The sequence below is a fragment of the Coregonus lavaretus genome (assembly GCF_964263955.1).
Source record: "Coregonus lavaretus genome assembly, contig: HAP1_SCAFFOLD_231, whole genome shotgun sequence".
In the NCBI taxonomy this organism is placed as follows: Eukaryota; Metazoa; Chordata; class Actinopteri; order Salmoniformes; family Salmonidae; genus Coregonus; species Coregonus lavaretus.
Genome location: NW_028163077.1, coordinates 299,947 through 315,667, shown reverse-complemented (window position 1 = coordinate 315,667; position 15,721 = coordinate 299,947). Strand labels below are relative to the sequence as shown.

The 15,721-nt window shown below is 41.1% G+C and overlaps 1 protein-coding gene across 8 annotated transcripts in view; it reads right to left on the bottom strand.

The window, feature by feature from the left end:
• Window positions 1-11,245: 11,245 nt before the first annotated feature.
• Window positions 11,246-15,721, bottom strand: part of LOC311118513 (butyrophilin subfamily 2 member A1-like) — a 36,570-nt gene continuing 32,094 nt past the window's right edge. For 4 of the 8 annotated variants that reach the window (XR_014611814.1, XM_084193307.1, XM_084193306.1 and 1 more), the window contains one exon: window positions 11,590-11,791. Coding sequence is in view for 6 of the 8 variants with exons in the window: in XM_084193307.1 (XP_084049433.1) it covers window positions 11,778-11,791 (14 nt within the window). In the remaining 2 variants the exon portion in view is untranslated. Of the gene's footprint in view, window positions 11,830-15,721 lie in introns of all 8 variants that reach the window. The other 4 variants (XR_014611813.1, XM_084193305.1, XM_084193308.1 and 1 more) reach the window with 2 other exon arrangements.

Here is a 15,721-nt window from a genome sequence, read left to right as displayed (position 1 = left end):
GAGAGAGAGAGGTGGAGAGAGAGAGGTGGAGAGAGAGAGGTGGAGAGAGAGAGGTGGAGAGAGAGAGAGGTGGAGAGAGAGAGAGGTGGAGAGAGAGAGAGAGGTGGAGAGAGAGAGCGGTGGAGAGAGAGAGGTGGAGAGAGAGAGAGGTGGAGAGAGAAAGAGAGAGCACTGTATAAAGTAGGGGTGTAACGATTCGTTTTAACAACGATTCGATTTGTATCACGATTCGTGGTTGTCGATACGATTCAAGGACGATATTGGTTCATTTAGAACGATACGATCCGAAACGATTCAGTGACTTGAAATCGATTCAGTAACCTTTTAGCCAAAAATTCAACCAGTGTGACTGAAATAAATACCTGGTAACCAGTTGCATTTTAATGGCTGGCAATAGTCTTGATATTTTTAACAGTGTTTCATGACTCCATGCAGACCATCTGGTATTATGAAACTTACCAAAAGTCTCACAAGTCCGTCTGTTATGGCCTGTGCGGTTCGGTCAGCACCCAATTCAATCAGTCCAATAAAGTCCGAAGTAAACTCTCCGTTGCTGGACACAGACACAATGTAAACTATTTCCTGCTCAGTTTTTGTGATGTCCTCAGATCCATCAAAAAGCATTCAGTAAAGGAACATCCTCAGAATAGGAAGACATGGGACGTGCGTGTTTAGCTTTATGGAAAGAGAAAAATATTAAACAGAGCTTGCCGCTGTTCTTCATTCAGCTTGTCTCGGCGACTGGACATTTATTCTCGGCTAGCTTTTAGCAATGGCTTGCGCCACATTCGTGTGCTCCTTGCTCTTTTCATGTTTGTCAAATAAAGGATGGTTGAAATTCTTTGAGCCTTTATAAAATGCACCTGTTTTGTCTGCTAGATGTGGATTTGAGCGGCAAATCTTGCACCACATTTCAGTGCGCTCATCGTTAGCTTCAAGCCACTTTTCCGAAAAAAGTATTTTCTTCGGCTCTGGCTCCAGTTGGCGTTTCTTTGTAGGTGGCGAAACGCCAAAGAATCTGCTTAATGTCTGTTGCTTTTTGGACATCCCTGACAGTAGTTGACAAGCAACATGTCATGTGTAAGGTTAGATGAGAAGATCGGTCAAGTACGCAAAGGCGCGTAGTAACACAAGTGGCATTACGCATTCCTGATTTTTGTCGCGCTTGCGTATCTGCGTACCAGTTATGTGCACCCCTGCATATAAAGTCTGACGTGCTTAAATCCAATGGGTTATTTCCTAGTATCGATACAATCGATTTATTACATTTTAAAACGATGTTAGATCGATATATGTTGTCCAAAAGGCCAACTCGCCGAGCACAGATCGATATAGTTGGATCATATGAATATAAATCGATACATCGATGTAGTAGATGGATCGTTACACCCCTAGTATAAAGGATAATAGATGACTGTTGGTATGTCTAGTGAGTCAGCGAGTCTGGAAGTGTGTGTTTGTGCGTGTGCTGGTGTGTGTGTATGTGGGGTGGACAACTGTGATACATATTGGACATAAAGTGGTCTGGCTGATGACAATGATGGAGATGAAACTCATTTCATCAAATTTTTTTATTAAAGGTTTATAATGAAATTATCAATTTATACATGTGTATTTTGTACTGCTGCTACATTCTTTTCCCCCCTTTTTTTAGGGGGTAGATCAGCTTTAATATTGCAGATAGATTGTAACTTCCATCAATGTAATTGTCTGCATCACTTCCATTCCCCCATATGTTTTTTTTCTCTCGCAAATATATATATATATATACACACATATCTATACATACATATATATACACATATACATACATACACATACATACATATATACACATATACATATCCTTTAAAAAAGGATCCAACCAATCCAACCACCCCTTCCCTAATTGGAGTAAACTAGTGAACAACAATGCTTAGGCCTCTACTTCCAGCTTATACATACTATATACATTTTATGGACACAGTCAATTTTACAATAATTCTATTTTGTTTGTTTTTACTCCTGAACTTCCTCTACCCTCAACCTCTCCGATCATTTTCATGATGTCCATCCGGTTTGCTTCTATATGCCATATCTTTCTAACTGTGCTCTTTCACAAAAGCTCTCAACCTATAACCTATATACTTATTATGGACACAGTATGCTTTATATTATTAGTTATCTTGTTGTTATTAGTTGTTGTTAGTTGTTATTAGTCCCATCCTTCAACTTCATTCAACAATTTCTATTTGCCATATCTTTTTCAACTGTACTGTGATGTTTTACAAAAGTTCTGAACCTTTCTATTCTCATTGTTTCTACAGATTGTAAATTGAAAATATTTTTGCAAAAAGTATTATTATACACTGCTCAAAAAAATTAAGGGAACACTAAAATAACACATCCTAGATCTGAATGAATGAAATAATCTTATTAAATACTTTTTTCTTTACATAGTTGAATGTGCTGACAACAAAATCACACAAACATAATCAACGGAAATCAAATGTATCAACCCATGGAGGTCTGGATTAGGAGTCACCCTCAAAATTAAAGTGGAAAACCAAACTACAGGCTGATCCAACTTTGATGTAATGTCCTTAAAACAAGTAAAAATGAGGCTCAGTAGTGTGTGTGGCCTCCACGTGCCTGTATGACCTCCCTACAACACCTGGGCATGCTCCTGATGAGGTGGTGGATGGTCTCCTGAGGGATCTCCTCCCAGACCTGGACTAAAGCATCCGCCAACTCCTGGACAGTCTGTGGTGCAACGTGGCGTTGGTGGATGGAGCGAGACATGATGTCCCAGATGTGCTCAATTGAATTCAGGTCTGGGGAACGGATGGGCCAGTCCATAGCATCAATGCCTTCCTCTTGCAGGAACTGCTGACACACTCCAGCCACATGAGGTCTAGCATTGTCTTGCATTAGGAGGAACCCAGGGCCAACCGCACCAGCATATGGTCTCACAAGGGGTCTGAGGATCTCATCTCGGTACCTAATGGAAGTCAGGCTACCTCTGGCGAGCACATGGAGGGCTGTGCGGCCCCCCAAAGAAATGCCACCCCACACCATGACTGACCCACCGCCAAACCGGTCATGCTGGAGGATGTTGCAGGCAGCAGAACGTTCTCCACCGCGTCTCCAGACTCTGTCACGTCTGTCACGTGCTCAGTGTGAACCTGCTTTCATCTGTGAAGAGCACAGGGCACCAGTGGCGAATTTGCCAATCTTGGTGTTCTCTGGCAAATGCCAAATGTCCTGCACGGTGTTGGGCTGTAAGCACAACCCCCACCTGTGGACGTCGGGCCCTCATACCACCCTCATGGAGTCTGTTTCTGACCATTTGAGCAGACACATGCACATTTGTGGCCTGCTGGAGGTCATTTTGCAGGGCTGTGGCAGTGCTCCTCCTGCTCATCCTTGCACAATGGCGGAGGTAGCAGTCCTGCTGCTGGGTTGTTGCCCTCCTACGGCCTCCTCCACGTCTCCTGATGTACTGGCCTGTCTCCTGGTAGCGCCTCCATGCTCTGGACACATCCTGGATGAGCTGCACTACCTGAGCCACTTGTGTGGGTTGTAGACTCCGTCTCATGCTACCACTAGAGTGAAAGCACCGCCAGCATTCAAAAGTGACCAAAACATCAGCCAGGAAGCATAGGAACTGAGAAGTGGTCTGTGGTCACCACCTGCAAAACCAGTCCTTTATTGGGGGTGTCTTGCTAATTGCCTATAATTTCCACCTGTTGTCTATTCCATTTGCACAACAGCATGTGAAATGTATTGTCAATCAGTGTTGCTTCCTAAGTGGACAGTTTGATTTCACAGAAGTGTGATTGACTTGGAGTTACATTGTGTTGTTTAAGTGTTCCCTTTATTTTTTCGAGCAGTGTATTGTTGATCGATTGACTATGACTTTTCAGATCACCCAGTAATGCTATCTGCAGGGTTAGCTCCAGGTAAACATTGCAATCCTTTAGCCATTCCTGGACCTGTGTCCAAAAACAAGCTACAAATGGACAGTACCAAAACAAATGATCTAATGATTCTGTCTCTTCGCAGCAAAATCTGCAGAGCTGGGAAGATTGTATCCCCCATATAAATAATATTATATTGGTAGCAAGAATTATATATAATAATTTAAATTGAAAAATTATAAGTTTTGAATCCGGCGTTGTTTTGCGTATCAGTTCATAAACACTATGCCATGGAATCGGTACATCAAAAATCTCTTCCCAATTATTTTGCAATCTATATGAGACGGCTGTCAATCCTTTGGTCCTTAAATGAAACTGGTATACTTTTTTATTTATCACAGTTTTCTTTAACCAATTATGTTCTTTAATGCAAGGCCGACAGACAAGTTCCTTTCCTTTTCCCCCTTCCACTTTCCTCTTCCATTTTTGCGGTAATGCTGCAATTATTTGGTTGTAATTTTGGGTAGAGCAGACACTTCCATATGTTTTTGTTAGCTGCATGTGCGACATAAGTCCACCAGTCCTACCGATGATATCATTTACGAAGATTATACCTTTTTTAAACATTTTGTCAAAAAAAATGTTTTTTGATCAATTAGTGTATTTGAGTTTAACCACAATATTTGTTGCATTATTATTCTGTCATTTCTGGAGGATTAAATTGAAATTGCAACCAACTTTCTATGGCTTGTTTTAGAAATAGTGATATTTGGGAGATGATTTCCTTTTCAAATAACTGAAAGTGAGAGGTTGTAATCTGAATAAAGGGAAAAAGGCCATTCTTGAACATTGGGTGAGACAATCTTACTAATTTGCTAGAGAACCAGTTCGGATTTAAGTATAACTTTTGTATGACTGAAGCGTTTAGTGATAGGTCTAATGCTTTAATATTTAATAATTTGTGTCCTCCGAATTCATATTCATTATATAAATAGGCCCGTTTAATTTTGTCTGGCTTGCCGTTCCAAATAAAATTTAATATTTTTTACTCATATAATTTAAAAAACTGTTCGCTAGGCATAGGCAAGACCATAAGCAAATAGGTAAACTGGGATAATACTAAAGAGTTAATCAGGGTGATTTTTACACAAATTGACAGGTATTTTCCTTTCCATGGTTGCAAGATCTTATCTATTTTTGCTATCTTTCTATTAACATTTATTGGAATGAGATCATTTATTTCATTTGGGATATGTATTCCGAGTATATCCACATCACCATCAGACCATTTTATTGGTAAACTACATGGTAATATAAAAATTGTATTTTTTAGTGATCCAATACATAATATAGTACATTTATCATAATTTGGTTGTAATCCAGAGAGGTTAAAAAATGTATCTAGATCCTCTATGAGGCTGTGAAGGGATTCAAGTTGTGGATTTAAAAGAAAACATGAATCATCAGCGTACAATGACACCTTTGTTTTTAAGCCCTGGATTTCTAATCCCTTGATATTATTGTTGGATCTGATTTTAACATCTCGATGGCCATAATAAATAGATATGCCGATAGTGGACAACCTTGTTTCACTCCTCTTGACAGTTTAAAACCTTCTGAGAAATAGCCATTATTTACTATTTTACACCTAGGGTTGCTATACATGATTTTAACCCACTTTATACGAGATTCTCCAAAATTGAAATGGTCCAGGCATTTATATATAAACCCCAGTGGTACTTTATCAAATGCCTTTTCGAAGTCTGCTATGAATAGCAGGCCTGGTTTTCCAGATTTTTCATAGTGTTCTATTTTTTCCAGTACTTGCCTTATATTATCTCCAATGTATCGTCCATGTAGAAAACATGTCTGATTAGAATGAATAATGTCCGACAATACCTTTTTAATTCTATGCGCTATACATTTTGCTAGAATTTTTGCATCACAACACTGAAGTGTAAGGGGCCTCCAATTTTTTTAATGGACTGGATCTTTATATTTTCCACTTGTATCCTGTTTCAGTAATAATGAAATCAGACCTTCTTCTTAAGGTTTTACATAGGAGTGGTTAAAACATGCTAATAACGGTCCTCTGAGAATATAAAAAAAGGTTTGGTATACCTCGACTGTTATGCCATCCAACCCTGGAGTTTTCCCAGACTTAAAGTCTTTAATTGCATCCAGAAGTTCCTCCTCTGTAATTTCACCTTCACATGAGTCTTTCTGTATGGCTGTTAATTTGACATTATCAATAGAAAAAAATCTCTACAATTAGCTTGAGTTAGAGGAGATGGAGGCGACTGAAAGAAAACATATGCTTAAAGTACTTTGTTTCCTCCTTCAAAATATCATTTGGTGAATCATGGGTGACTCTGTCATTTGTAACCAGTTTCAGTAAATTATTTTTGGTATTATTCCTATGTTGAAGATAAAAAAATAATTTGGTGAATTTTTCCCGATATTCCATCCAGTTTGCTTTATTTTTATAATATATTACACTTGATCTTTCTTGAATAAGTTTCTCCATTTCTTTTTGTTTTTCCTCTAATTTATTCTGAGCCTCTTTGTTACAGTTTGTATTGCTATCTATCTGTTCTGTTAGACATTCTATTTCCTTTGTTAGTATGGACTCTTTTGACCTAAATTGCTTTTGTTTTCGAGATGAGTACTGAATTGCATGGCCTCTAAAGGCACATTTAAAGGTGTCCCATACAATAAGGGGATTTGCAGTACCTATGTTATGGCGGAAAAAATCTGTTATAAATTCCTCTGTCCTAGTTAAAAACAAGTTATCATCCAATAGGCTTTGATTAAATTTCCAATATCCTCGCCCACGTGGAAATTCAGTAAGAGTAATGTATATACCAATTATATGATGATCCGACCGCATTCTGTCCCCTATCAACACTTTTTAAACTTTCGGTGCCAATGAGAATGACATAAGAAAGAAGTCAAGACGACAAGCTTGATTGAGTCTCCGCCATGTATATCTCACTAGATCAGGATATTTAAGCCTCCATATATCTACTAGTTCTAATGTATCCATGACATTCACAATTTCCTTAAGAGCATGAGGGTGATTGTTTGTAGTGTGATTTCCTTTACGGTCCATTGAGCTTTTTAAAACGGTGATATAATCTCCCACCATAATAATATAGTCTTGAATTGCTTGCAAGGTTGATAATTTATATATATTTTTTATTTTATTTATTTATTATATATATTGTCAAAGAAGTGTGGATCATCATTATTTGGTCTCATGAGCCATATCTGTTTATGGTCCAATAACATATTTAAAATAATCCATCTACCTTGCGTATCTGTTTGGACAAATTGCACATTCGGATCGAAATTACTGTTAATTAATATCATCACCCCTTTTGAGTTTCTTTGCCCGTGGGAGAAGTATATTTCACCCCCCCCCCCCCCCCCATTCCTTTTCCCACGCAACTTCATCTAGAATTGTTGAATGAGTTTCCTGTAAACAATAGATATTATATTCCTTCACTTTGAGCCATGTAAATATTGTTCTTCTTTTGTTATTAACTGCTAAGCCATTACAATTATAACTGGCTATATTTATTTCACCACATACCATAATGAGATACAAGTTTCAAATCTATTTATCATTATATATATGTTTGTAAATTTACCAATAAAAAAGACCATAATGATTGAGTGTCCATATAGCTGTACCATGATATTTGCATTGCTACTAAGTAACCCTCCAATTGTTCTCCACTAATTCCCCCGCTAAAGCCCCTCCCCATCCAAAGTTCGGCCGTCATCCCAGTGATCGGCATCCCACCCCCGTCCCCCTGGATCCCTAGGCCCCCGAGAGGCCAGGACCCATCCATCGAAAACATCACACAGTGCCACCCACAAAACAGAAGCAGGTCAACCACCAAAAGCATTTCCAATGCTCTCACCTCAATATATATATATATATAGCTATTTAAAAATATATATCTATTCAAATATCTTGCATATCTTATTTTGTCGGCAGTTCATGCGTAGGATTTTAACCTATAACCCGGATTGCCATTGTATTACATTACATTTTTGGTCAACGGTTGTTACATCCCAGAGCCCAACTCAAGAAAGGACCTGATTAACGAATGCATATACAGTTACCGCTGTTTGAGAAAGCATGCAAGATTGAGCAAAAATTGACAACAATGTGAGATTTGATTAATCTATTTAATCTATGTCAAGTCCTAGGTGATGGAGATCAGATCCACCCTCTTCACCTGAGACACAAACACTCTGGTCCCCCGTTGTAACCATTTTCCCCAAGCATCTCCGTGCAGTCAGACCTTTGATTATTTGGTGCCACCTGGGCCACAATAATAATCCCCCTCGGTGATTGTCCGAGTGTGACCCCTCCCCATGGGTTACTGCAACCCGTGTTGCCAGCACTGCCACTACCTGGGTGGGGGTACCCCACCGGAATCTCCACCGGCTAGGTACAAGGTCGTCAAGGTTCTCATTAGCAGCTTTGATAATTTCCTTGTATATTATGCTCTCCCATCAGGGGGCTCTGGCATTGTAGAACCAACCCTGCCAGGCAGGCTCAGAATCTTGAGGGGGCGGTGCTGCTCAAGTAGGTCTCTGACCGCATTTATTTTTCTGTTTTAGCTGCATATAGGCAACTCACAGCAGGTCCATAAAACAGATGGGGACTTCTCTTTGGTGTATGGGTCGCTCAGGTGGGTGTCCAGGATATAGGGTTGGGGATCGTTCCATCATGATAGGACAATAAAGAAATAGATTAGATGTATACTATATTTTAAAATGTATATCCCTCATCTGCACAAAATTGAAAGCTCTCTCTCACAACCCCTGCTCACAGACACACGTTGGTTCTGGGATATGCAACCATTTCCTTTCTCACTCATTTAACGCCACACTTTCGCAAACACAAAAACGCACACCACACCTTCCATCACAATTCATCCACACATACCCACATACTGTGCCTTCTATGTCTTCTGTTTGCTATGTTTTTATCTCCACTATGTTGATTGAGTACTTGTGTTCTAATTTAGTTGTATTTGAAGATGTATTATTTTGCTTGTTATCTTTTCTTGTAATACCGTCTTATCCCTTTATAAAATACTATACATGCTATAAATGTGCTTTATTATTACAATCCCTACCATGGCTAGTATTGGGTGTTCCATTATTCGACTCCTCTATTAGAACTTTCAGAATAGCCATGGAGTAGTCTTTGTGTCGCGGAACATTTGGTTGTCAATATACAGTTTATCGACAACGAGAGCAACACGCTTCCCTTTTAATCTATTTTCCTTGAAGATTGGGTACAGAACTTTGCGCCGTTCTGCAATCTCCCTCGGGAACTGATCATTCATGCCTATTTTCGTGCCAGCAAGTCTTTTACCTAGGCTTTTAACCATTACTTTATCATTAAAAAAAGCACATTTGGCAACGATTAGACGCTCATATCTCTGTCCTCTTTGTCCGAAACGGTGTACACATTCGAGTTGGATTTTATCGACAGCCTCGAGTGGGATTTGAAGCGCTGTAAGAGGAAGTCCTTAACAATTTTTTCGGTAATCTCTCCTTTTTCCTGGATACCCGTAAGTACTACATTTTCTCTCATCGATCTACAGTTGAAGTCGGAAGTTTACATACACTTAGGTTGGTGTCATTAAAACTCGTTTTTCAACCACTCCACAAATTTCTTGTTAACAAACTATAGGTTTGGCAAGTCGGTTAGGACATCTACTTTGTGCATGACACAAGTAATTTTTCCAACAATTGTTTACAGACAGATTATTTCACTTATAATTCACTGTATCACAATTCCAGTGGGTCAGAAGTTTACATACACTAAGTTGACTGTGCCTTTAAACAGCTTGGAAAATGATGTCATGGCTTTAGAAGGTTCTGATAGGCTAATTGACATCATTAGAGTCAATTGGAGGTGTACCTGTGGATGTATTTCAAGGCCTACCTTCAAACTCAGTGCCTCTTTGCTTGACATCATGGGAAAATCAAAAGAAATCAGCCAAGACCTCAGAAAACAAAGTCTGGTTCATCCTTCGGAGCAATTTCCAAACGCCTGAAGGTACCACGTTCATCTGTACAAACAATAGTACGCAAGTATAAACACCATGGGACCACGCAGCCGTCATACCACTAAGGAAGGAGACGCGTTCTGTCTCCTAGAGATGAACGTACTTTGGTGCGAAAAGTGCAAATCAATCCCAGAACAACAGCAAATGACCTTGTGAAGATGCTGGAGGAAACAGGTACAAAAGTATCTATATCCACAGTAAAACAAGTACTATATCGACATAACCTGAAAGGCCGCTCAGCAAGGAAGAAGCCACTGCTCCAAAACCGCCATAAAAAAGCCAGACTACAGTTTGCAACTGCACATGGGGACAAAGTTCGTACTTTTTGGAGAAATGTCCTCTGGTCTGATGAAACAAAAATAGAACTGTTTGGCCATAATGACCATCGTTATGTTTGGATGAAAAAGGGGGACGCTTGCAAGCCGAATAACACCATCCCAACCGTGAAGCACGGGGGTGACAGCATCATGCTGTGGGGGTGCTTTGCTGCAGGAGGGACTGGTGCACTTCACAAAATAGATGGCATCATGAGGAAGGAAAATTATGTGGATATATTGAAGCAACATCTCAAGACATCAGTCAGGAAGTTAAAGCTTGGTTGCAAATGGGTCTTCCAAATGGACAATGACCCCAAGCATACTTCCAAAGTTGTGGCAAAATGGCTTAAGGACAACAAAGTCAAGGTATTGGAGTGGCCATCACAAAGCCCTGACCTCAATCCTATAGAAAATGTGTGGGCAGAACTGAAAAAGCGTGTGTGAGCAAGGAGGCCTACAAACCTGACTCAGTTACACCAGCTCTGTCAGGAGGAATGGGCCAAAATTCACCCAACTTATTGTGGGAAGCTTGTGGAAGGCTACCCGAAACGTTTGACCCAAGTTAAACAATTTAAAGGCAATGCTACCAAATACTAATTGAGTGTATGTAAACTTCTGACCCACTGGGAATGTGATGAAAGAAATAAAAGCTGAAATAAATAATTCTCGCTACTATTATTCTGACATTTCACATTCTTAAAATAAAGTGGTGATCCTAATTGACCTAAGACAGGGAATTTTTACTAGGATTAAATGTCCGGAATTGTGAAAAACTGAGTTTAAATGTATTTAGCTAAGGTGTATGTAAACTTCCGACTTCAACTGTAGTTTGTATGTCTAGTAAGGCTTCTCTCAGAAAAAGTCGTTCTCCTTTTAAAGTTCCTTAACGTCCGTTTCTTTCTTAGTGACTGTCCATTTTAGTTTTTTTGTATCGTTCTCCATTATCGCAGCTTTTCCGTCACTCATTTCAAGACTCGCCTTCAACTCTTTTACATCATTACTGACCAACTCTAGTATGCCCAGTTTGTCATTGCTGTCTGCTGCTACATTCTTAACTAAATATAGAAGCACACAACAGAATGGATACACAACAAATACTGTTAGAAAACACAGAGAATCAAAAAAGATATAACACATTCTCCTGAAGACAGAACAGTCCAAGGAGCGGAATATCAAGAAATCTATTAACTGAGATAACTCATGTCACATATAAACTCATTATTTCATCATTCTTGTTAAACTGTTGTTTGTTTGTTATTTTTTATTTTTTTTAAAGACTCTTCATTCCATATATTTACAGCACATTGGGAGAATAAGAAGCATTTCACAAACAGTCAATCAGTGACATCTACGGGACAGATGACCAGTGAGACACTATCTGAACCACCAGGGCTGAAGAATGGATCCAGTTTCTCAGTGAAGGTGCAGTCGTGTGTCCATGTCTCACTTGTTTCCTGTCCTCAGAGAGGATGATCTAGGGAGATGCAGAATCAGGGTCTAGAGTCACATCCACTGTGGAGAGAAAATTACACTATGGTAAACACAATGACATCACGACAACAACATCAGTGATTTAATACACTATGTTAGTGTAGCTAAGTCGTTCAAAGTTGCTAAAGTTCTCTGTGATGAGATTCGAACATGCAACTCATAAAGAACTACCAAAGAAGCATTAGGCTCTTGGTCTGATATGCGCTTTTGAACACCTAAGAAAGCTCTACTCTGGCGCTGTGGTAGCCTTGACAACAGCATTTGTTCACTGATTATCCCCTCATACTATCAATCAGTTTCTTTCTTTTTTTATTGTCACATTCCTGAAGCCCAAGAAACAAACATTTAGCTTCCTAGTACATATGGAAATTAAAAAGGTTTATGAATGACTTTTTGGGGGGTTACTGTCAAAACGATTAATTATATATACACGTACATTTAAAAAATAGGCTCGTGGGCTCCCCACCTTGCGAGGGCTGCGGGGGTGTCCCGTAAGCCAGTGTCTCTCACCATATGTCAACTAAGATTACAGTTATTATAGGTCTGCATAGTTTGAGGTCTGGATTGAACAACATAAATGAACACTTACAATAGTTTGTGATATCCATCAGTATGTTGCTCATTTTCATAACCAACAGACTCTTACTCTATATTTCAGATTTTGGAATCATCAGAAGACATGCAGGTGTGTTTTATACTATGTGCCTCTAGCTGTATTTTAGGGAGGAATAGTGTCCTCCTCACTGTCCTGTTGATCTGGTCCAAACTGATCAATACTCTACAAGCCAAAGTATTAGTCTGGCATAAATCAAATCAAATTTTACTTCAAGCATGCGCCGAATACAACAGGTGATGACCTTACAGTGAAATGCTTACTTTCAAGCCCTTAACCAACAACGCAGTTTTAAGAAAAATAAGTGTTAAGTAACAAATAGATAAGTAAAAATAACAAATAACAAATAATTAAACAGCAGCAGTAAAATAACAGTAGCAAGGCTATATACAGGGGGGTACCGGTACAGAGTCAATGTGCGGTGGCACAGGTTAGTCGAGGTAATTGAGGTAATATGTACATGTAGGTAGAGTTAAAGTGACTATGCATAGATAATAAACAGAGAGTAGCAGCAGGGTAAAAGAGGGGGGGGGGGGGGGGGGGGGGGGGGGACGACGACGACAATGCAAATAGTCTGGGTAGCCATTTGATTAGCTGTTCAGGAGTCTTATGGCTTGGGGGTAGAAGCTGTTAAGGAGCCTTTTGGACCTAGACATGGCGCTCCGGTACCGCTTGCCGTGCGGTAGCAGAGAGAACAGTCTATGACTTGGGTGACTGGAGTCTTTGACTGTTTTTTGGGCCTTCCTCTGACACCGCCTAGTATATAGGTCCTGGATGGCAGGAAGCTTGGCCCCAGTGATGTATTGGGCCATACGCACTACCCTCTGTAGCGCCTTACAGTCAGATACCGAGCAGTTGCCATACAAGGCAGTGATCTAACCGGTCAGGATGCTCTCGATGGTGCAGCTGTATAACTTTTTGAGGATCTGAGGACCCATGCCAAATCGTTTCAGTCTTCTGAGGGGGAAAAGGTGTTGTCGGGCCCTCTTCACGACTATCTTGGTGTGTTTGGACCATGATAGTTTGTAAGTGATGTGGACACCAAGGAACTTGAAACTCTCAACCCGCTCCACTTCAGCCTTGTCAATGTAAATTGTAAATGGAGGCCTGTTCGGCCGTCCTTTTCCTGTAGTCCACGATCATCTTCTTTGTCTTGCTCACATTGAGGAAGAGGTTGTTGGCCTGCCACAACACTGACAGGCTGTCTCATTGTTGTCGGTGTCCTCCCTATAGGCTGTCTCATTGTTGTCGGTGTTCAGGCCTACCACTGTTGTGTCATTAGCAAACTTAATGATGGTGTTAGAGTTGTGCTTGGCCACGCAGTCATGGGTGAACAGGGAGTACAGGAGGGGACTAAGCACGCACCCCTGAGGAGAACCAGTAAAAAGGTGAGTAGGAGGTGTGAATCATAGAATAGGGTTTATTTGGCCAATACAGCAGTCCGCAGCAATGTGTAAACCAAATACAGTGCAACTTAAATGCATACTGGGAAAACAAAACACACAGGTGAACATCCCGGCGATAAAAGTAACATAATGCTCAACACGAGCTAGCGACACCTCCACATGGAACAATAACACACAAAGACATGGGGGAGTAGAGGGAATAATTATACAGAGACTGATGAGGGGATATGTACCAGGTGTGTGTGAAAAACAAGACAAAACAAATGGAATGATGAAAAGAGGAGTGGCAGTGGCTAGAAGGCCGGTGACGACGAACGCCGAAGCCTGCCCGAGGAGATGAGGCAGCTTCGGAGGGAGTCGTGACAGAACCGGTGTTGAGGGTCAGCGTGGCAGATGTGTTGTTGCCTACCCTTACCACCTGGGGGCGGCCCGTCAGGAAGTCCAGGATCCAGTTGCAGAGGCAGGTGTTTAGTATCAGGTTCCTTAGCTTAGAGATGAGCTTTGAGGGCACTATGGTGTTGAACGCTGAGCTGTAGTCAATGAACAGCATTTTCACATAGGTGTTCCTTTTGTCCAGGTGGGAAAGGGCAGAATGGAGTGCGATTGATATTGCGTCATCTGTGTATCTGTTGGGGCGGTATGCGAATTGGAGTGGGTCTAGGGTTTCCGGGATGATGGTGTTGATGTGAGCCATGACCAGCCTTTCAAAGCACTTCATGGCTACCGACGTGAGTGCTACGGAGCAGTAGTCATTTAGGTAGGTCACCTTTTGCATTCTTGGGCACAGGGACGATGGTGGTCTGCTTGAAACATCTGGGTATTAAAGACTCGGTCAGGGAGAGGTTGAAAATGTCAGTGAAGACACTTGCCAGTTAGTCATGCTCTGAGTTCAAGCCCTGGTAATCCTTTTGGCTCTGCGGCCTTGTGAATGTTGACCTGTTTAAAGGTCTTGCTCACATCGGTAACGGAGAGCGTGATCACACAGTCGTCCGGAACAGCTGATGCTCTCATGCATGCTTCCGTGTTGCTTGCCTCGAAGTGAGCATAAAAGGCATTTTGCTCGTCTGGTAGGCTCGCGTCACTGGGCAGCTCGCGGCTGGGTTTCCCTTTGTATTCCGTAATAGTTTGCAAGCCCTGCCACATCCGACGAACGTCAGAGCCGGTGTAGTAGGATTCAATCTTAGTCCTGTATTGACGCTTTAGCTGTTTGATGGTTCGTCTGAGGGCAGAGCGGGATTTCTTATAAGTGTCCGGATTAGTGTCCCGCTCCTTGAACGCGGCAGCTCTAGCCTTTAGCTCGGTGCGAATGTTGCCTGTAATCCATGGCTTCTGGTCGGGATATGTACGTACAGTCACTGTGGGGACGACGTCCTCAATGAAGCCGGTGACTGAGGTGGTATACTCCTCAATGCCATTATATGAATCACGGAACATATTCCAGTCTGTGCTATCAAAATAGTCCTGTAGCTTAGCATCTGCGTCATAGGACCACTTCCATATTGAGCGAGTCACTGGTACCTCCTGCTTTAGTTTTTGCTTGTAAGCAGGAATCAGGAGGATAGAGTTATGGTCAGATTTGCCAAATGGAGAGCGAGGGAGAGCTTTGTATGCATCTCTGTGTGTGGAGTAAAGGTGATCTGGAGTTTGTTTTCCTCTGGTTGCACATGTGACATGCACGTAGAAATGAGGTAAAATGGATTTAAGTTTGCCTGCATTAAAGTCCCTGGCCACTAGGAGCGCCGCTTCTGGATGAGCATTTTCTTGTTTGCTTATGGCCTTATACAGCATAACAACTGATCACAACCAAAAAACTACTGACCATTAAAAACCACAACTATTGACCACAACTACTGACCACAACCTCAACACTACTGTCCGAAACTACTGACCACTA